Raw genomic sequence first — 21,314 nt, forward strand, 5'->3', positions numbered from 1 at the left:
GACTTGTAAACAGGTTATGTTTTGGGTTTTTATTTCCCACTCAGGGTTCAGGAAGAAACAGCTTCCTTGAAGAGTTTAAAATGTAGTCAAGGTAGCAAATACTTATTTGTGCTGAGCAGAACAGTTACCACTTGTAGTGATGTCTGTCTGTCTCTTTTTGTTTTGCGTTTTTGAACTTGGGAGATTAAGTTCGACAGTTAATCCGCAAAGATGTTTTATGTGATCTGTTTACTGTTACCATTAGTTTGTTCATTCTCACATTTTAAAAATATTCTTGCTATGCTTAAAGTGCTATGGGCATACTGGTGACTACTGTACATATACTTTTTAATTACAGAATGTTGGTGACTTTAAGAAAGCTGGCATTGCTAGTTTTTGTTCCTAGTTCACATTATTTTGCATTCCTTCATTTCTGACATATAAAGAATTGCCGGAAGTAGGATAGACTTAATTCGTTTTTTTTAACAGCTTTGACTTGCCTACAAAAAATGTAAAGCTACACTTCCCTCATATCTAAACCAGTGATTAAATTTAGTGTTTTAGGGTGAAGAACATGAGATTTTTTTCTACATTTTAAAACAGTGCTGGTGTTTTAAACTTACCATGCTGTACTGGTGTTCTGAATTTCAACGAATTCCAGCTTTAGTCACTAAGTGAAGTGCATATATATACATCTAAGTGAAGTTTTCTAGAGTGCATCTTATGTATGGTTTCTGAAGTCTCTTGCTAATGATGGTTGTCATTAGCTGTTGTATTACCGCTGGCAATTTTATGTAGTTCCAGTTCTGATTGCTCTCTGTTCTATGACAGTGCTATGACAGTTACAGTAGTGAGCTTGTCTTAAAGCTGTGAAATGAGATTCGCTGTGATGTTCTCATTTTTTTAATAAACTTAACAGAAAAAGCGAATCACTTAATTGATGGATGACAGCTTACTTGGCTGTACATCAGTAGAATCTCGAATCAAATCAGATGGCTCTGCAGGAAGCTGTGCTGCTGTGATGACCAAAATCTTAAATCTATGTCAAATACTAGTAGAGGACTTTTTGTATAGTACCTGCCTACTGAAAACTGCAGAAGCAGTCCAGCTGATAGGTGATGTGGATGTATTTTAAGAACCAGGATAACTCTGTATTTCATCTAGGAGACACACAAAGAGTTGAGTTGGTCGTAATCGTGTGTTTCTCTCTCTGAGAATTAATTTTCCCCATTTATGTTTGTCTCTCTCTGAAGGAGAATTGGTGATATCATAGGTCCAGATGTCGTTAGTAAAAAGAAAATACCTAAGTCTTTCCTTTCCTCATTGCAAGCTATCAGTGTTTTGACCTGGTTGTCTAAATGAGATGGTTAATTGTCCTGTGAGCTAGATGCTTGGCCGGTGTTTTAAATTCTGTTCATGGACCGGAGATAATTTCTTCTGCTCGTTCTACCACGTTCTTCCAGTTATCTGATGAGAAAATGTAACTAATACATTAAACTTTCTCCCTCCTTCTCCTTCCTGCCTCCATCAAATGCTGTTAACTTTTTTTTTTTAATTTGACATGAAACCCAAAAGAACAATAAATAGATGTAGCTTAATAGGTATAGTAAATGAATTGTTAACATGGTAGTCTGGAAGATGCAAGTTCTAAGCAGAGCTGGAGTAGCACTAGTTGGGACACTTAGGTAGCAATTTTTGTGAGCACAGATAACGGTTTTCTTTAACAAACAATTTAAAGCATGGCTTGATTCAATTCCCATCACTACCTGCATGTGTAGCTACAAGCTACTCATAGTCAGTAAAGTTCCCAGAGATGTGCACTAGTTCTTAGAACAGTTCTGAATGTGACAGACATGACTACGGGCATGACTGTACAGTGTCCTGTCCTGCCAGTCAGTGATATAAGCCTGTCATTGTAATCCTCAAGTGTAGACTATATCTAGAAAAAGTAGTACTATTTAAAGGTTCTTTCCTCAGTTTCTTGTGGTAACATGATTTGTTAATACTTCAATTAGGATGATCTAAGGATTTTGTGTCTGATTGAACTTCCAGACATATTAACCATTGAAAACAGGAATAGCTAACAATGCTAAAGAATATAATGAATATTTTGGATTCTAATTACATAACGTTAACTACCTTTAGTTCATGTGATTTTTGTGCTTTCCTTTGCAGTGTGCAGGATCTAGATGTAATTGGAATAAATCAAAATATTCAGCAGCCGAAAGCAGTAAGAGCAAAACTTGTTTTCACTGTGCTCGTGTAACTTACTAGGACAAGGTTTGAATAAAGAAAACTTTTGCTTTTGCTCATTTTACTGTAGAAAACTTAGAATTTTGTGCTTTTGAATGAGGCTTACGATATAAAACTTGCCATTAGGTGGAATCTGTGTCTTATTTTAGGTTATGGCTATTGTAAGTATTTCTCATGTGTTCCCTATGAAAACTACCCTCAACTTTGGTTTATATTGCAAATTACTAGATAGTAGTACCAGATTTACTTCACCTTTCTTCACAAATATAAACTGTGAACTGTAGAAGCTAGAATACGTCCAGAATATGTTCCAGACATTTGTAAAATAAACATGCACTTTCAAGTGGAGTAAGTAAGAGTGTTTTGAGAGATTCTTTATGGATCTATCTTGCATCTGATATTCTCTGGCCCCTGAGGGTTTGTTAGAGTGATTCCTACATCCTATGCCTCTTGCTTGCCATCCTCCTGTAGAAGCAAAGGACGATTAAGGCTCCATTTTTGTATCTTGTTTGTATTGCAGACTTGGATAAAACATTCCAAAGAATCAGACTTAATTAAAGCATGTTTTAGTTTTTTTTATTATTATTATTATATATAGCTTCTATTCTTGGTGAACAACACATACCTCTCACTTTCTTTGGAGACTGTTTTTAGTGCTGCTGGTCAGCTACATAAAAACAGTGATTCTCCTCTGTTATGAAGTCCTGTATTTATTTCCCAGCTGTGCAATTGATGTTTTTCCAACTGATTCTGCAGCGTGTTTGGAGAACGTTTTTAGTTTTGAATTTTATAGGGCAGAGACACAAAGTCTAATTCTCACACCCACTCCTCAGGACATGCATATCAAAGATCGGTTCTGGATTTTGCTGTTCTGGAGACGTGGTGTTAAGTAGGATTGAAAACTGTCTTCAAGAAAATGTGTAACAGCTCACTGCTTGCTAATGCTGGAGTTCATGCAGGCAGTCACACGCAGACGTAATTATTTTAACAAGTTGTTCAAGCTGTGCTGGTCTCATATTCTGCAGCCCTTGTGTTGCTGCAGAATTTGGTGCTTTTGAAATTCTGTATTGACAGTTAGAAGAGTATATTTTTACTTCGCAATTTTAAAGTGAAGACCATGGCATCTGTTAATGAGGAGTGACTTTGCACAAGCTGTGCGTGGAAGGAATAGACCCCAGAACAATGCATCTCCTGAAACTACAGTAAGACAAATAACTGTTCTTTCTCATGATAGTCTTGATTTCAGTGGAGAGTTAGTGTAACCCCAGCTTTTGACTTTCAAGCTCATGGGTTTGCTAGTGTCTTCAGCTGTCAACCCTGCCAATCTGCCAGTGATAAACCACCTTGCAGAAGGGGCAGCAGAAGTGCTAGCTTCTTGATCGTTGCTGTTCATCAACCAGTGTTTTAGCATAAACTGTGAAAAATGAGGGAGAATGTCAGCAGCACAGGAAAGGCCTGTGGACCTGTTGGAGTGGGGCAGAGGAGGCCACAGCAATGATCCTAGGGCTGGAACCCCTCTGCTATGAGGAAAGGCTGGGAGAGCTGGGGCTGTTCAGCCTGGAGAAGAGAAGGCTCCAGGGAGCTCTTATAGCAGCCTGCCCGTACCTGAAGGGACCTAGAAGAAGGCTGGAGAGGGACTTTTTGCACAGGCACGTAGTGATAGGATAAGGTGTAATGCCTTAAAAGTGAAAAAGGGGAGATTTGGATTACACATAAAAAAGAAATTCTTTACTGTGAAGGGTGGTGAGGCCCTGGCCCAGGTTGCCCAGAGAAGCTGTGGCTGCCCCACCCCGGTAGTGCTCAAGGCCAGGTTGGATGGAGCTCTGAGCATGCTGGGCTGGTGGAAGGGGTCCCTGCCCATGTCAGGGGAGTTGGAACTGGATGATCTATAAGTTCCCTTCCAACCCAAGCCATTCTGTGATTCCATGGAACTATAGGATGCTTCACTCCTAGTTACCTTTCAGACCGTAGCATGTTTACATGTGGTGTTTTTGTTGAGAAGTTTTTAATGCTTTACTCGAATAATCCTAATGTTTGGGCCTTAAACTGATGGTGCTTCTGCAGAACAGGACTGGAGGAGTCTCTAGCCTCAAAGAAAAATTGGCCTAAATCTTTGTACTCTCGTAAAACCTCCCAATCATGTAACTGACACATGGGTGTGATGAGATACTTTTGATTGTATGACTGAGATTGTGGTTTGTTCATTGCCAGTGTTCTACTGCAAGTAGTGTGGCCCAGCCAGGCTGTAACATTCTCAACACTGACTTGAACAAAGGACCTCCTGTTGATCCTTTCACCTGGTACATTTGCATAGTAACTGCTTTATCACCTGAATAAAGGAGTATTTATGGTGGTAGTTCTTGTGGTACAGACCTACGAATCTCCTAACAGTACTTATTGTATTGTATCATGCTTGTTCTTTATAATACTTGTAAAGCAATACGCATACAGTGTTAATGTCTTTTTGTGACTTACCAGTGATAGTTATTACATCTTGTTATATCAGTGATGTAGTATTTCATGTGGGAGCTTACATGTCAGTAATTTATACTATACACGATGGAACATTAGTTAAGTTCGTTAAATTAGAAGTAGTGCAAATTTTAACATTTAAATGATGTTTTACTGGAATTATTTATCAGTTATTGTCAATAGGAAGTTCATGTATTGACATGAATTACACACGATAAAGCTTACTCATATTTCACCGTCCCTGATTCCCATGCAGTCTTTTCTCTCTACCTCTCTAGGTCCCACCTTTGGTTTCCCTCACCCTTTTCAGGTTAGGTTAAGGACAGTCTTCAAGGAGGTGCTTTGGCTTTTGAGTAATTTAATCTAAGTGAAGGTTATGCAAGCAAAAACGTGTTAAGTATATTCCTTTGACACATAACTGAGAAGTTCAGTATTCAAAACATGAGTTGTGACATACTTATTACAGCTTTGTGTCTTGAAGTCGTACTTTCTAATTATTTTAATTCAGTGAAAATAGAGATGTATCTGCCTGTACCCTGCTTAGTTTCTGGAGAGGCTTCCTGTTGTACATAGTTATCTCAGTAGGCGTTTTCAAGTATCTGCTTGCAGTTGTCCTGTTAAACTTGCTTATTTTGGGATTTTTTTGGTAAATATTCTGCGGCAATGTTATGAACTGGGTTAATGCTTGTATATGTGTCCACACACATCACACCTGTTCAGAGCACACAAATATGCCCACACATACTTTTAGCTATTTGTCTATACAGTTCAACACCTTTTTAGGTGAAACAAAATGACATTTTCATCCCAGTATTAAAAGTAATTGAAGCTTGTTCTGATAGACATTGGAGTAGCCAGTTCCTATAATCTTACATGTGAATGGTATTTTAATAATAGTATAAATCCTTAGAATCCACTAAACATTTTCTTTGTGAGCAGTTGCTATTTGTGTTGTAATTACTGTTTTGATAACGTTATCTTGAGTACCTAGACTTTGAAATAGTTTCTGTTATCCTTTCCAATTATTAAGCTGTAAGGAAAAATTCAGGACAAGAAATGTTTGAAACAACAATTTGATGTTACTGCAAAGGCAGGTGGACCAGAAGAAACCCATTCTTTTTATATCATTGAATTGTAATCAGAGTTTAGAAAATTTGTCTTGGCAAATCATGAGTAGGAGATAATATTTTTATTGAAGAACTTCTAAAAGATTATGAAGGATATTATGCAGATGGGTTGCTACACTTGGAAACTTCATGTTCCATATGGCTTATCTGCAATATACTGTTGCTCAAAGGAGGCATTCAGTCAGCTACTGCTGTTGCTGATTTATATTTTAACCATTGCAAGTATGTGAAGAGGTATGTATGGGAAGATGTATATGCACATATATATGTTGTCACTTGAGTGAGGATTGAAAAAAGCATTTATGTACCATAAAATCTCTCTTTGAACCATCTAACATAGAACTGTGTTTTGCTTGGTTTTACCATTAATTTTGTTTGCTGCAGAATGCATTTCCTGAAAGGACTATAAAATATATTTATGTGCTAAGGAATAGTTTCTGCTTCCTGAAGATAAATATAGATCTACTTTGTCTTTCATTTTAATAAAAAAGATTGAATAAGATTGACTTAGACTGGCAATTTAGTACTCTTTAATGGAAAAATCCAGTTGATGGTACTTTCTATAAAACAGGTAAAATGAAAACCTGCTCAGTGGTATAAAATTTGGTAATCTAGTAAGTTGTATAGAAAGAGAAACAAAGACAAATACATCAAATGTCAGACTTTGAGAGCTTGGCTTAGCTTTGACTGTGGAAACAGTAGTATTGGTGCTAATGGATTACTAATAATTTTAAATCTCAAGAAGTTAATTTAGGAATGAGCAATCCATCTTGTTTGCAGGTCAGCAACTGCATCAGAAAGTTCACAGTTTACAGGCAGTGTTTCTTAAAAATCAAATATAAATAAGGAACTTCCCTACCTATGTCTCGTAGTCCAGTGCATTGTGCAATATTCTGGGGGTGAAAAGAAGAGCAGATTTCATAGGCTGTAAAATTATTATTCTTTAGTAATTGCTTGTGGTTTATCTATTTAAAATAATGTTTCACAGCAAAGATGCTTCAAGCTAGAATTTAAGCTTCATACTGTATCCCATCTAAAAACCTTTAGAATGTGTTATTTTATATAAATGAGAGGTTGAATCCTGAGTGCCATCTTTATCGTATCTTGGAGGAATTTGACAGCTAGCTTTCATGTTTGGCAAGCTCAGGATACATGTTAAAATTTGCCAGATACTGGAAGTGCTCCAGCGTTTGAAACAAGACTGTGTCTTTTCTTAGAGTGGTATGTAACAGGGACACTGATAAAATTTCAAATCATGAACATTTTTCATCTGTAAATGATAAATACCGTTGTCTAAAACTGGACATAGCAGAGCATTGTCTACAGGACTCCTCCTTGTATTTTACGGCCTTTTGCTGGGCAGGCTTGTAATTTTTTTTTTTTTTTTTTTTTTTTGGTAAAATCCAGGAAGAAGTAATTACTCCTAAACCTCCTTTTTCCCCAACATGCTGTAATATTTGGCCAAGAAATATAATTACTGTAGCAAACTTTATTGAAGTACTGTACTCAGAATTTTTGATGCCTAGGTATTTTTGCATAATATCAATTATTTACTTTTGAAATACCAATGTTAGTTGAGCACAAGTATAGAAAATATTATTTAAGTAAGCTAGAGGTAGAGTACATCGATTCCTCAGATTTTACTGAGTATATATTATGATGGTTGGGGAGCTTACCAGAAGGATTGGTGGGGCCTTGTTCTTTAAGAAATTAAGCTGTCCAAGGTGATTAGCTCGTGGAAATATCTGTCATAATCGAATTTGAACTCCTGTGCGTTTCACTAAAGTTTTGAAAGCTGGGCACCACTCTGCTTTACTGTGCTGTTTTGGGATGTATGTATTTGTGGCTGTAATTAGAAAGTGAAATTCTAACTGATAGCGTAGCAAAGTGTGATTCAGAATGCGTTGGGAGTTTTGAAAGGAGTAGTATTAGGGCTAAGCTGAAGTAGCCTCCTAACTCAAAGGAAAGGAAAACAGCTTCATAATGAAATTTGCAGATGCTTCAGTGGTTGAAGTTGAGAGTATTAATAGAGCCTGAGGAAAATCTACAGAATTTGTAAACCTGACATAAAATAATCCAGTACATCTAACTGAAAAAAAGAAATTGAAGTCTATAGAAATAATGTTGATGAGCTTCAAACACAGAAAACTGTTACTGAGTTGAATTATACCGTTTTTGTCTGGCTGTTCACTTTTGATGTATACGCTGCACTTTGGATTCACTCCTGCTTGTTTTAGACGTTGGTAAAATTCAAATGCCCAGCGCTTGCAGGGTCAAACTCCAACTTTGCAGAACCGTGTTGTTATGGAATGATGATGCTTCTGAAGCCAAAGTGACCTGCAGAAAGTTTAAAAACTATAAATAGCTTTCCATGACTAAGAATTCTCCTCAGATAGTTGAGTATTTTTTCATACATAGTAGGGGAGAAACAACAGTATGTAAAGAATGATACACTGTGTAGTATTGTTCAGGGTGATGAAAGTGAAAGACTTTGTGTTACAGAAGAAGAAGAATCCAGCCTGGTTTTAGACTCAACTTCCTGGCACTAGTATGTAGCAGGAAGCAAATAAAGCAATTGTCATGCTTTCAGCATGAGTGTTTGCTGTATGTGAAGTCTGGAGTGATACATGTAGTTCTTGCCAGCTGAAGTCTCTCTCCGAAGTGGGAAGGGAGCTGAACTGCATTAATGTGCCCTGTTTTCTCTCACTGAAGTTTCACATAAGAAGAATGAAAACTGGGTGGGAGTCTGGTGCTCTGACTACTGTATTTGTCCTTCATTTTGTGAATATCTCAGAAAAAAGGTGCGGCTTTTTAAGTAGGATGTGATTATCGGTGGTGGCTGAGGCAATGCTTGCTGCTGCCAGGAAGGACAGGCCATTCCCTATGCCTACTTTGTATCTGTGGTGCTCAGCGCATACCCTGGAAACCCACCTTATTCCTGCTACAACTGAAAACGAACCCAGCCAAAAAAAAAGCTAGAGTGGCCAAGGAGAATTTTCTGTCGTTTTAGTGAAGAAAAAATGACTTATTGCAGGCTCGAGCAAACACCAGAGCTGGCGTAAGGGTGGTCTCTTGGATCCTGCACTCTGTGGCAGTAAGTTGTTCCTGTCCGTCAGCTTGTCAAACTGCTCCCACAGAGATTTCACAGTTCCCTTAAAGCACGGGGAAATGACCTTACAGCATGAATCTATAATCATCTGCAGAGATGGAGCACGAGGCTGATCCTGTAGGCTGTGGCGTGGCTAAATAGCTCTTGGTTGTCCTTGGATCTCAATTTTAGGAATTATTTTTCTTTGTTCCTGAGCGTTGATACGAAAAGCAGTATTGCAGCCTGGGCTAATGGTTCTGGCTTCTGCGTTTTATTGGTGTGACTGCAACTTGACAACCTTTTGCCGCCGTGATCTTATCGTTATTCCCATCGTGGATGACAGAGTGGTGCTCGGTCCCGTCCCTCCTACACAGAGCTATGTGAGCACTTGGCGGCAGCTTTTGGGGGTGAGGAGCCTTTGGGATTTGGTGCAGTGGCAGCAGTGTCGTCTCCCTCTTGACTATGGCGTGGCAGCTCTCTAGAGCATCAGGCAACTGTTTGGTTATCCTTTTGATAACCGTGGTGTACGTGCCTACTGGAGCAGCAGTAGTATTTGGCAGTACTAGCAGAGCCTCTTCCATTACTTCAGGCCTGAGGAATACTTACTTTTTTAAATTACGATTTTTTAAAGGAGTATTTACTCCAACTTTGTGCTGCTTCACAGCTTTTCCATGCTCTGACTGCAACGACAGAAACAGAACTAGCCACTGGTTTGAACTGAAAGGTTTGCCTTTTCTGAGGGAAATCACTTTTCACGTCAGTTTTAGTTAAATTATGGAAATATTTTTCCTTATGACTTGGGGTGAAACACAAAGAAAAATCCTGTTTGGCCAGCTCCAATATTAAGTGAAAAAATAGAGCTGTTAACATGATACATAGTAGCATAGATACCAACAACCATTTCCTTTTTGTGTAATGTTGCAAGAAAACCAACACTGAAAATGTTTTGAATGAACTGACACTTTTTTGCACTTTGTAACACTTTTTACCTATAAGGTAATCTTACTTTTTTGCCCAACGGCAGAAAAATATTATTTCCTGAAGCGACAATGAACATAATCAAATTCTCTACAGTTTTGCCAGAGCTGGTAAGGAGCCCAGATCACTAATATCAGAAGTCAGGAGGATGGGGCCAAGCTGTTTTCAGTGGTGCCCAGTGACAGGACAAGGGGCAGTGGGCACAAACTGAAGCAGAGGAAGTTCCAGCTGAACACGAGGAAGAACTTCTTCCCTCTGAGGGTGACGGAGCCCTGGCCCAGGCTGCCCAGGGAGGTTGTGGAGTCTCCTCTGGAGATATTCAAGACCCGCCTGGACGCGGTGCTGTGCAGCCTGCTGTGGGTGACCCTGCTTCGGCAGGAGGGTTGGACTAGATGACCCACAGAGGTCCCTTCCAACCCTTACCATTCTGTGATTCTGTGAAGTCTTGGCTTCTTAACCACACTCAGTGAATGGGAGCACAGAACATGCTGACCGTGCACGTTTAACCATTAGCAGCATCTCCTGTCAGAGTCGGGTATAAAAGCCAGAATCTTTCATGGGGAGCAGGACAGTTGGGGGTTGTCACTTGACTTATTCTCTGGTAGTGGCAATCTGTTTATTAGTTCAGAGCGTCTGGTTTGCAGAACTGCTGAGGCCCAGCATGTTGAGCCCGTGTAAGTTTGTGTAAGAGAAGCTGTGTGCGGCTGGGCTGGAACAAGCTTTGGAGAAGGTGGTGACTTGGTTTCACGCTGTGGAGACTCAGCAGGCTTGAAGCTCCTGCGTTTCATGTTTCTCTGTTGGATTTTGTGGAAGGAAGCCTGTGCTAAGATAATTACACTGATGGTTGAATATCATCTTTGCTGATTATACAGTAAATAACTTTGTTGTATTTTTGTACTCTTTGGTATCTGTATTATCGATTTTAGTAAAATTTATGTTGGATTGTAGAGAGAAGCTAATTATGTTTTTTGTTGTTGTTTTGCAAGAAGCCCTTCTTCTGTTTGTTAGATGCTTCTTGCCAAGGCATGATTCTTTTCTTAAACTAGCAAAAATGTAGTGCAGTTAAAAAGTATTTTGCATATATGTGGCGAGTTCAGGAAAATATTTGGGCTCTTGTGCCATGTGCTTGAATGTAATATTTAAACCTGTCACAGCTAGTCCAGCTGTTCTCATAGAATATTTTCTAAGCTCTGCCACTCAAAAAAAAAAGAAAAGAAATCATTATTAAGCTAATGGCCATAGTATTGCATATTTCAGTTTTACACAGTGGAACAAAAGTGCTTTAAAACTTCTGGGTCATGCTGCAATATCAAGATGACCACAGCTGTCTGGAGCACTTGTATAGCGACTTTGTGTTTCACACAACTGTATTGTTGTGTTTGCTTGATTCTTCTAAAAAAAGATTTTATACCTGCCTTGGTTCATCATAAATACTTTGCATTATTTCCTGACAAGAATCAGTACTTTGCTCTCATCAGTTAGTTAATCCAGTCTAATATCAAAGCTGCACCATCTCGGTTACTGAAGAGACAATACAGCGCGTTGGCAAACGTGTTGGAACATTTTCCAGTTATTTTGGCTGAGTCTTAGAGGAAGTGGAAAGTAATACAGATTAACTCAAAAGGCTACACGTTCCCTTAGATGCTCTGGAAAATAAGACTTAATACCAGAAGGTAATTGCAGTGGGTATCCAATAGCAGACCTTGAACTGTAATGTTCTTTTTCCCTCTTGCTGTAGTAAGAAAATTTTTGTTCTATGTTTATTAGCCTCACCTGCAAAACCTTGGATTTTATTCTAAACAAGGTTGTGTACCACAGCAGAGAAATAAAACTCTCTTCATGTTACACAAATATTATTAGGTCTCACTAGTTGGTACTTTTTCTTCACCCCCTCCTATGTTCAGAGTTAATAAAATTTCAGTCTCCATGATGATATCTTGGAAATAGCTCAGGGAGGGCGAGTTACTTGCGTTACTTGGAGAAATAACAGATTTCAGCTATAGCGAATCTCGAGGTTGGAGTCACTGCTTGTTTATGGAGTTTGCCTTTCCTGCGTCCCCACAGAGCGATTCCCAGCAGTCGTGGCCTCCTTGTTTTCCCCCGAGCGGGGCCCGTTATCACGTCGCACTCTGGAGCCTGTGAGAAAGCTGCGGCTGGGCTGTCTCGCGTAGGCTTCGCCTGGCTGTGTGAACAGATTACAGCATTCCACTTGTTAGTACGAGCCACCGAGTTGAAATGTTTTACTATTATGTTACTGGGCAATGATAAAGTTGGCAGTCTTTTTATGGTTAGATCCTCTAAGTGGCAGTTCGTGTTTTAGCGATAAGGAGACAGAGCTTTGGATATCAGACCCAGACTTATTATCTGTAACAGTGAACCGTGGCTTGAATCCTTCCACAATGACAGGAACTCCATCTGGAGTGAAGGTTTCCAGAATCTGAAATGGGAGATACTGAGGCATTTTCCTTCCTCATGAGTCAAAGCAGAGTTAACCCCATTGTTATCAAAAACAAAAATAACCAGTCGCTAAGAGGAAGGATGCATTTTTATATTTAACGAATTCTCTTCCTTTATTTTAGAACTTGGAGTATAGTTTTCAGGCAGATCCAGGAGGCTGAACTGGCAGCCTTATGCTTCAAAGCTTTCACTCGATTGTTTTGGGATATTGAAAGGAGCACGAATGAAAGTCCCGTGCTGCAGTACTTAAAGTGGCTCTAATATTCTTCTCAAAGGAGGTCTGCTAGACAGGCTGTGTATTTCTTGCAAGGTCTTTCTTTATAGTAGCTAAATACAGCTTCTAATTAATTGTCTTGGGCACTGCATATGCGTGTTGACGCTCATCCCCATGTAAAGACATATTTGAATTCTATTTACAGAATTCTGTGGGTTGCAGGGGTTAAGCGTAATCCAGATTATACAGCGTTAACATTTTCCCTACTGATACCAAAGTGCAGAAGACTGGCAGGCTGACTTGTTAGGACGCGCTGGGAGAGGGATAAGGGGCTCCGACCTTGAGCGGCCAGCCCTTGTATGGCCAAGTCGCGGTCGGTGCCCAGCGGATTGGCGGAGGCGCGGGTCGGCGCGGGGACAGGCGCTGGGCAGCGACACCTGTTCTCCCCATCTGCTGAGTTAGGGGCTGCGTGTTCGTGGGAGTTCCAGATACCGTGTGCGATATGCCGAGCAAGCCAAGAAACTTGAGAAGGAATTACAGCTTATGGTGACCTGTGATATTAAAGAATTTCAGACAGCATAATTGAATTTTCAAGCACTGCTTTAAAACTGAAGTAGAAATAGGCAGTGTTTTGTGTATATATATGAATAGTGAGAAAGTTTGGTGTATTTCTTGTACTAAAAATGAGTAGACAGCACTTTAAGAAAAAATACTGATGAATACTATAGTCTAAACCAAAACATAGTTTGTTTTTTTCCGCCAGAAATTCACATAGCTTCTGTAGGAAAATGAATGCAGTTTCTTTATGGTGCTGACAACTTCAGCTTGCAGATCTTGAATCCTTAGGGTTTTTAGTGTAAAATTCATAGAATATTGGTAAAAAAGAAAACACACAACCCCCTTCATGCCTGTTTAGTCCTACTGCTGCCTTATGTACTGCTAATGTGTACCTGTTTAAAAATTTATATTGCTCTCCTCTTGAAACTTTTTTGAAGCATTAAAGATTTTTCCATAGGTGGTAAACACTGTTTTGTTATAAATGAGAACTTGCAAAGAAAAATTTCTGATTGTGTAAAAGGGTGAAAAAGAAAACAAGGAATATAAATATCTTTTAAAATTTAGTCACAAGACCTGTAGTAGCTTATTTGTAATGCCTAGGTTGTAGACAAGTTCTGGTTTGGGTTTTTTTTTTTTTGGTTTGGTTTGTTTGGGGTTTTTTTGTGTGTGGTGTTTTTTTTTTTTTCCCTGGGGGATGTTGATGTGACCTCTCCATCAGAAAACAGGAAGTAGCCCAATAAAGCAGTTGCATCAAGTTAGTCTAAAGAAGTCTGAAAAAACTTACATTTAGCAAACTAAGTCATTTTAAAGAGGGATTATGTAATTCCTTTTTATACTTTCTCGCAGTTCTTGTTATTGTGCAAGATGAGAGAAGTGCAGGAGAATCCTGCCTTTGTAAACTCCTGAGATGAAGTGTTACTCATATTAATATACTGCAGTTGTTGAATTTGATTGAAAATTTTAGCCACTGTGTTTCTCAGAGTTTAACTGTATGCTCTTTAAAATGTGAATATTAAAATGGGGATGCTGAAATCAATTTATTAAAGATCCAGTAAACTGGCTTTTAGTCACCAATGATGACACTAACTCCTTTGCCATAGGCTTGAATGTTCCTTGTATGTCAGGCAACTCTGCTCTATCAGCCAGTACCTAAAAACGGTTTTGCGTGGTACACTGGAGAGATGAAATGGGTGTAGGTTCAAGTTACCCATGAGATGGCACCTGGGAGAGTCTGTGCCTCTGAATGAACCTTTCTCTTTGTGTGCTATGCCACTGTTTTGAAAGACTAAGCCTGTCTGTTGAGCAGTGAGTTTTGTCTGTGAAAGTTTCATGTAGTTTCAGTGGCTCTGAATGATTCAGTAGTATACAAAAATTCTTGGCAAGTTAGTATGATTTGTATGTGAATTTTCCAATTGTATTTCAGACCTTAAGAAAGAAAGGCCTTAATGGTTGTGAGAGCCCTGATGCTGACGATTACTTTGAGCACAGTCCACTATCGGAGGACAGATTCAGCAAACTAAATGAAGATAGTGATTTTATTTTCAAGCGAGGCCCTGTAAGTACTTTTATTTTATCTCTACTTTTTATTTGTTGATCCTTTTTATTAACTTCATTATTTAGGCTCTGAACAAGAAGGAACACAGAGGGTGCGACAGCCCGGACCCTGACACTTCATATGTGCTCACGCCACATACAGAAGAAAAATATAAAAAAATAAATGAAGAGTTTGATAATATGATGCGGAATCATAAAATCGCAGTGAGTACTAAAGTATGGTTTGTGCTTCTATTACGTGCATGAGAATTTTCACGGTGTTTGCTTACCACTGAAAACCACTGCAAAGACAAGAAGATGTAATGGTTTGAGAAGGGAATATATATTTTTGAGGAAGAAATGAGATGCTTGATGTTGAAGACTCGATCTTGTTAAAGTACATTTTATCTTAAAAAATAAGAAGATTTATCTCTACTTTCTCTTGTGCACTCAGTTTTTCATACCTTGTGAACCATGAGGTGACACTGCCAGGTTTCAGGAGCCTAAACTGCATTGCCTAATCCTACTTAAAATATTTTTATAAAGATAGATTTTGTCGTGGGATGTGGGATAGTTTATTTACATCTTGTAACTCTTTGTCTGTCTGTCAATCAAGATTTTTACAATATGTTACAAGCAGGCAGATAGAATTGGATTAATTTTGTCATCATATCAGTGGAATTTTATTTTGCTGAAGACTGGATGTAGAAAGGTATTTAGATGTTAAAAGGTAAAGACTGGTGCATTGTGGGAGCTTCAAAAGACAGGTGTCTTACCTCTGTTGAAATTCCAACAGATACTTCCTTGGACGCTGAAAAATCTTGGAAAATTCTGTCCCAAGCACCTAATCCATTTGCAGCCATAAGTCACTTAATTGCTTTGGAAAGATACGATCTCCTATCCCATAGTGTGATCAGAGGATCATTTTTTATTTTAGTGTTATCCAATTAAAAAATGAAATTATCGATTTCTGAACCCCATATATTTACTGGGCAAATTGTTCATACTCTCCTCAGTTTCATATATCCCCTTCAATTTTGGGGTCTAAGGAAAAAAGAAATTTTATTGGAAAAGGGCTCTTGGAAGAGAATTATTGGGCTCTAGAACTCAAGAAGTTTGAGGATAACTAGTGCAAACCTTGCATGCTTTCCATGGAGGTGTACATGATGATATTTAATTTCCATCTACAAAAAACAATTAGTGTTGAGTATTACAGGGGAGGTATTTTCTAAGAACACTAATACAGGGCTCTGCCACAGCCTTTGAATTTTTTAACGTTGCAGATCTTGTAGTAATTAAAGTAAATGGGCTGGCTAGGTTAACCATCACAGACCCTGGGCTAATTGAGTAGCGTGTCCCCGAATGACTTGCTGATACTAGAAATTATTTCTTCTTTTGGAGCAATAAGACCATCTCTGGGGACTTAACAGAACGCTGACAGTCATGACGCCCAGCATACTTCCTTTAGCAAATTTTTTGTACTCGGATAAAGCAAATATCTTTTGTTCCTGTTTTGTTTTGAAGCTTTTGGTATCCAACACTTCTGCATTGAGACATCTTCTTCAGGCCTCATCTCTCAGTATAATACAGCTAAATTGCTCTCCCTTGATTTTCTGTGGTCTTCATGAACAGCCTAAATTGTCTGTCTGTGTGGACATCAGTGTGAATAAAAAGGGCTTTATAGTTCTGTATTTATAGCTTAAATTGGGCCTGTTATGGTTCTATTTCCAGTACTTATGGGTCTGTATAAGAACATAGTTGCTTTTGTTGTAGTGCATTCATTACTGTCAAAGGATAGGAATGAGGCAAAGAGTGAAGAATTCAGTCGTAACCAAATGAGTACCGTAGATGGTCAGAGGCAACCTTTATTGTAAGGTGCGGGGGGAAGCTGTCACTTATTACTTCTATATTGAGAAACCTACAAAAAAAATGTTCCAACTGCTTCTAGCTTCTAGCATTGTTTCAAGCATACTTCAGGTATTTCAAGTTTAGTTTGATTTACTTGACAGCATGCTGTTTAAACACAACCTTTTTTTGGTAGATATTAAGTAGTTTCCTGTGAAAACAAATACCAGTACATCTTGTCATGAGTTAGATACTGTGAATGGTTTGCTAGCATTACGTCACTATGCTTCATTACTTTTTCCTTCTGTCTGTGCCAAAAATTGATAATTTTTCTTAGGAATGCTTCAGTAGGGGCACCGTCGTTGGCTCTCAGTAGTAAGAGATTTTGTTTCTTGTAGAAAATGTATTATGCTCTTTTAATTAGTATATTTATTGTTATATTTCTAGTATGATCAAATTTGTCATACAGAAGTGTCATTGTAAGTAGATTTTGAGCTCAATGTGACATTATTGCGTCTTTTTAAGTATACTTGCTAGGTCGTGAATGTTTGTCATCTGCATTTGAGCTCTAAATCGAAACTTTTCTCTCTCTATTCTGTCAATAAATACTACTGAATTTTTACCCTTAAGTTGTACCTGTCATGGTTTTGTTTCCAGTAATTATGAGAGTTGTGAAAGAAATTAGTCCCTTTTGTTTCAGAAACTCATCACTGTCAAAGGGTAGGAATGAGACAAAGGCCGAGGAAGTTAGTCATAACCGAATGAGTACCATAGATGGGCAGGCATCTAAGCATTTGATTCAAATAGTTGTTGAATAACAAACATACATACTTCAGAAAAATAGTTGCCTTTTAAATAATGGTGTAAAAATTAGATTTTTTTTTTTTTTTTAAATGAGAGTTGCAAAAAAGCAAGATGAAGTGGTTATTCAAGCAGGGTTTTGTGGAACACAGCTCAGAATAATGACTGTTGAAATGTTTAGATGCAAATTACTGAACTTAGTGAATTTCCAAAGATCTGTTTACTTTTTTTTTAGTCTGTTGAAGTTTTAGAGATAGCAGCAAGATTTTGGCAAGGTTATTAATAGAAAATGTTATTACTAACTTTTTCTTTTTTTGTGTAATAACTATTCTATAATGTGCATGTTTATGCTTAGATTTTGAAGCTGCAACAGTTCATTGACTTATAGACGTGTTTAGCTTGTTATTGCTTTGTAATAATCCAGATTAACTGATAATTTGATGTATTTCTGAGCTTGCAGATTCATATGAATATCTTCAGTTTTTTGTATTTGAACTTTAAGTGTTTTAGAAGTTTGAGTAATTCTTTTGGAACTGTATTTCTATGATGTTGTAAGAGTTTAACACCATACTGTACAACAAATGGATGTGTTTTAAAATTGTGTGTTTAACAGTGTTTAAAAACTAACATAATTAACTTCTTTTTTTCTTTAAACCTGAGTAATTCTGGGCAGACTTTAATGTGTATTTTTGTAATGTGCTATTTCTGCAAACATAGTTAATGCTAATATTATTGTCTTGTGTGTATTCCTTGTCATCTTTCCTCCAGCCTGGCTTGCCTGCCCAGAACTTCTCGATGTCGGTTACAGTTCCAGTGTCCAATCCCAACACTTTAACCTACAGTAACCCAGGGAGTTCCCTTGTATCCCCATCACTGGCAGCCAGTTCATCGTTAACGGACACGACCATGCTCTCGCCACCTCAGACCTCCCTGCATCGGAACGTATCACCTGGGGCCCCTCAGAGACCACCGAGTACTGGTAACGCAGGTGAGATTTCAGTACTGTTTTGCTTTCCTCTTATACCCTCTTATTTTTTTTTTTTAATCAAAAAAAGCCCCCACAAACAAACACACGTAACAAGTTCTTACTGGTATTGGTGCATCTTCTTTTTTGTTAGTGGCCGAAGTTTTGAAGTACAAAATGATATGATACTGTAATGAGAGCAAGTTAGTTTAATGCTCTGGCTTGTTTTCATTAGGTGGAATGCTGGGGACAACTGACCTCGCAGTGCCAAATGGAGCTGGTACCAGTCCAGTTGGTAAGTGCGCTGTCATGTCTTTGTTGAAAAATAGCATTTTGCTTTTAGCTTCACAGTTACCCAAAAGCAAGGGTTTTTTTTGACTCTGTTGAAAAAATGGTTATGGAAGAACAACAAAGGTCATAATTTTGTTAGTTGCCTTGTAATTCTCATGTCTTGTAAATTCTTATCAGGCATTTAACTTAGTACTGCCATACCCTTTTCACTCTCTTGCATTTTTTATTTTAGTGGTTTTCAGTAGTAGCGTGCTGCTCTTGCTTTTGTGTTTCTCTAACAGGTGTAATTATAGCACTCTAAAGAGATCTTACGGTCACCAAATTTCTTACTTTGTATGATATTCACTGCTCTTACTAAACTATTACATTACAGACAACTCAGCTGTGTTCTCAAGTTTAGCATTCACAAGAGCTGGATATTTGATGCTGGTTGTGGTGCCAATCAAAATGAAGAAAATACAGATTGTATTGTTTGTATTGCCATGTATATCTTGCTGATTATTTTCTAGCAGTTATACAAAGAAAGCAATAAATCTTGGAAGCTGATAGCTAGGTTCTGTCTTAATTTTGGAAGATTATCAGAATTCCTGTCAAAAACAAATCCGAGATCTTGCCAAAAAATCAAGTTCACAGTATTTTTTGCTCTTCAGTAAAAAGATATGATAGCGCTTTTTCATTTAAACAATGTTTAGTCTCCCCTAAACAAAATTTAGTCCTCTGACAGAGGGCAGGCAGCTGCTGAAATTTATCACGCCACAGAAAGACAAAACAAATGACAGTTCACCCACTTCCTTCATGTTCCTTCTGTTCCTTGAGATGTCTAGGTAACTGAAGGTCAATTTTGGAAATACACATAACTCTCCTTGGTATGTGTTCCTAGCAAGGAATTAGAGAAGCAACTGTTGACCTTTCAGTATTTGCCCACTGGCTACTTAGTGTGGCAACTGGGAAAAAGTTCTTTCAAGATAAAGTCAGGCAATTGAATTTATGAATAAAAAATGCTGCAACTACAAGGCTGAAAGCACAGGATTGACTTTCCAGTGTTCATCCATTCTTTAGCTGTGTACAGCAAAGATGAAATATTAAAGTGTGTTTTCCATCAGGTAAGCAAGATTTTAAATGGAGGAAACTTCTTCGGTTGAAAAAATACTACTATATTTAGAAACTGTGGAGTCAGATGTTGATTTCCATAGTATTTCTCAAGTCAGACTAATTAAGTTTATTATCAAGCTGTTTCAGGCCTCTTCCAAATTCAGGCTTTAGTTACAGCAGCCTCAGATTTAAGACTCCTCCTTTCAATAAGCCAATAAAACAGTTCTTTACAGCCCACAGTTCTGTACAGCCCTGGCTATAGAATATTAAACTGTAGAAATACGCAGCTAGAGCAGCTTGGTGAACATATTTAATGCAGTAAAATGTTTTCCTCCTTGCATTTATTAATAGTTTATGTGAAAAGTCAAAATGCATCGCTTATCTCTTACTTTCCAGAACATCGCACCCAGAATGTTATAAATATACCCACTCATTTCTAGAAAGATATTTCATGCAAGTAAGAGCTGTGGCTACACAAGAACAGTGGAACATGGATAAGAAATACCTCTAGCAAAACTCAGTTGCCTAGTTAACACCAGAATGTTAAGCCACAGAGTACCCCAAGTTGTCAGAGCTCCACTTTCATCTAGGATATGGCATGGCCTCTTTTAAATGCTGTCAGGTGCACAGTAACCTTCTCAGCTGCAACCAAAATCAAGAAACCATACATAACCAGACAGAGTAAATCTGCTAACTTGTCGATTAGAGCTTGACAGCTGCCATTGAAGTGTGTATATCAAGTTAATTATGTCTGCAGAGAACAATGGTTTCAGTTTCTTGCTACATGTATTGTAGAATTCACTTTAAAAAGATACATTTTTCTTCTTTTAGCTTTCAGTATTTTCTTTTAAACTACTCAGGAATGGAGTATTGTCCTATGGATATAGTTGGGAAAGGTCATGTGTCAAATTTGCAGTTCCCAATTTATAGAAGAGATGTCAAAGATAAAGATGGAGTACTGGGATACCCATATTCTTATTAACCTTTATCTCTGAATAAAAAGCAAGTAAAGGTTATCTTGCATAGTTGGGATGCAGTTCAAACAAAGATGTTGCGTAAAATGGCTCATATTTAGTTCATTGGTCTTTTTCTCAGGTCCTGTGTAACTTGATTGTAATAGATATGATTTCCTTTAGCAGTCAATATGCCAACTGAACAGTTTTTTCAGTGGAAAATAACTTTGAGTAAAAATATCTGCGCGTTGTAGCAAAGATTGGTAGGTGATTTTTTTTAAGCTTAGAACAGAAAATTTTGTGATCATTTTATAATACTGAGAGCTTATTTCACATGCAGCTGTCATAACTCTGAAAAAGCATTTTTATTTTGTAATATTTTTAAAACTTTACCCACCACATAAAAACGAGTGCTGAAAATTTTTACTTGGCACGTATATCAACTTTGAGAGGGGGAGAAATGTCCAGCATTATAACAGTGTTTGCTTTTAGCTAATGTATTTTTTCTGTTAATTGCATCAAATGTTTTGGTGCTAGAATTTTCATGATAGTGTTTGCCCATGTTCAGTGTCAAACCCTGTTGAGATTGTGATGGGCACTTAATATGCTTTGAGAATCTCGTATCACCAGGATATGTGCAACTTGCTATTTGTTGTCAATATCATGGGTTGAACGTATGCTGCAGGTCTATATTACTCCTTTCAAAAGG

At 38.0% G+C, this 21,314-nt stretch overlaps 1 protein-coding gene across 7 annotated transcripts in view; it reads left to right on the forward strand.

Annotated features, from left to right (window-relative positions):
• MEF2A (myocyte enhancer factor 2A) overlaps nucleotides 1-21,314 on the forward strand; it is a 94,013-nt gene that overhangs the window by 49,942 nt on the left and 22,757 nt on the right. For 3 of the 7 annotated variants that reach the window (XM_075432070.1, XM_075432067.1, XM_075432069.1), the window contains exons 4-7: nucleotides 14,550-14,681; nucleotides 14,747-14,884; nucleotides 18,074-18,293; nucleotides 18,505-18,564. In XM_075432070.1, coding sequence (XP_075288185.1) covers nucleotides 14,550-14,681; nucleotides 14,747-14,884; nucleotides 18,074-18,293; nucleotides 18,505-18,564 — 550 coding nt within the window. The remainder of the gene's footprint in view (nucleotides 1-14,549; nucleotides 14,682-14,746; nucleotides 14,885-18,073; nucleotides 18,294-18,504; nucleotides 18,565-21,314) is intronic. The other 4 variants (XM_075432074.1, XM_075432072.1, XM_075432073.1 and 1 more) reach the window with 2 other exon arrangements.

The sequence above is a fragment of the Opisthocomus hoazin genome, chromosome 10 (assembly GCF_030867145.1).
Source record: "Opisthocomus hoazin isolate bOpiHoa1 chromosome 10, bOpiHoa1.hap1, whole genome shotgun sequence".
Classification (NCBI taxonomy): domain Eukaryota; kingdom Metazoa; phylum Chordata; class Aves; order Opisthocomiformes; family Opisthocomidae; genus Opisthocomus; species Opisthocomus hoazin.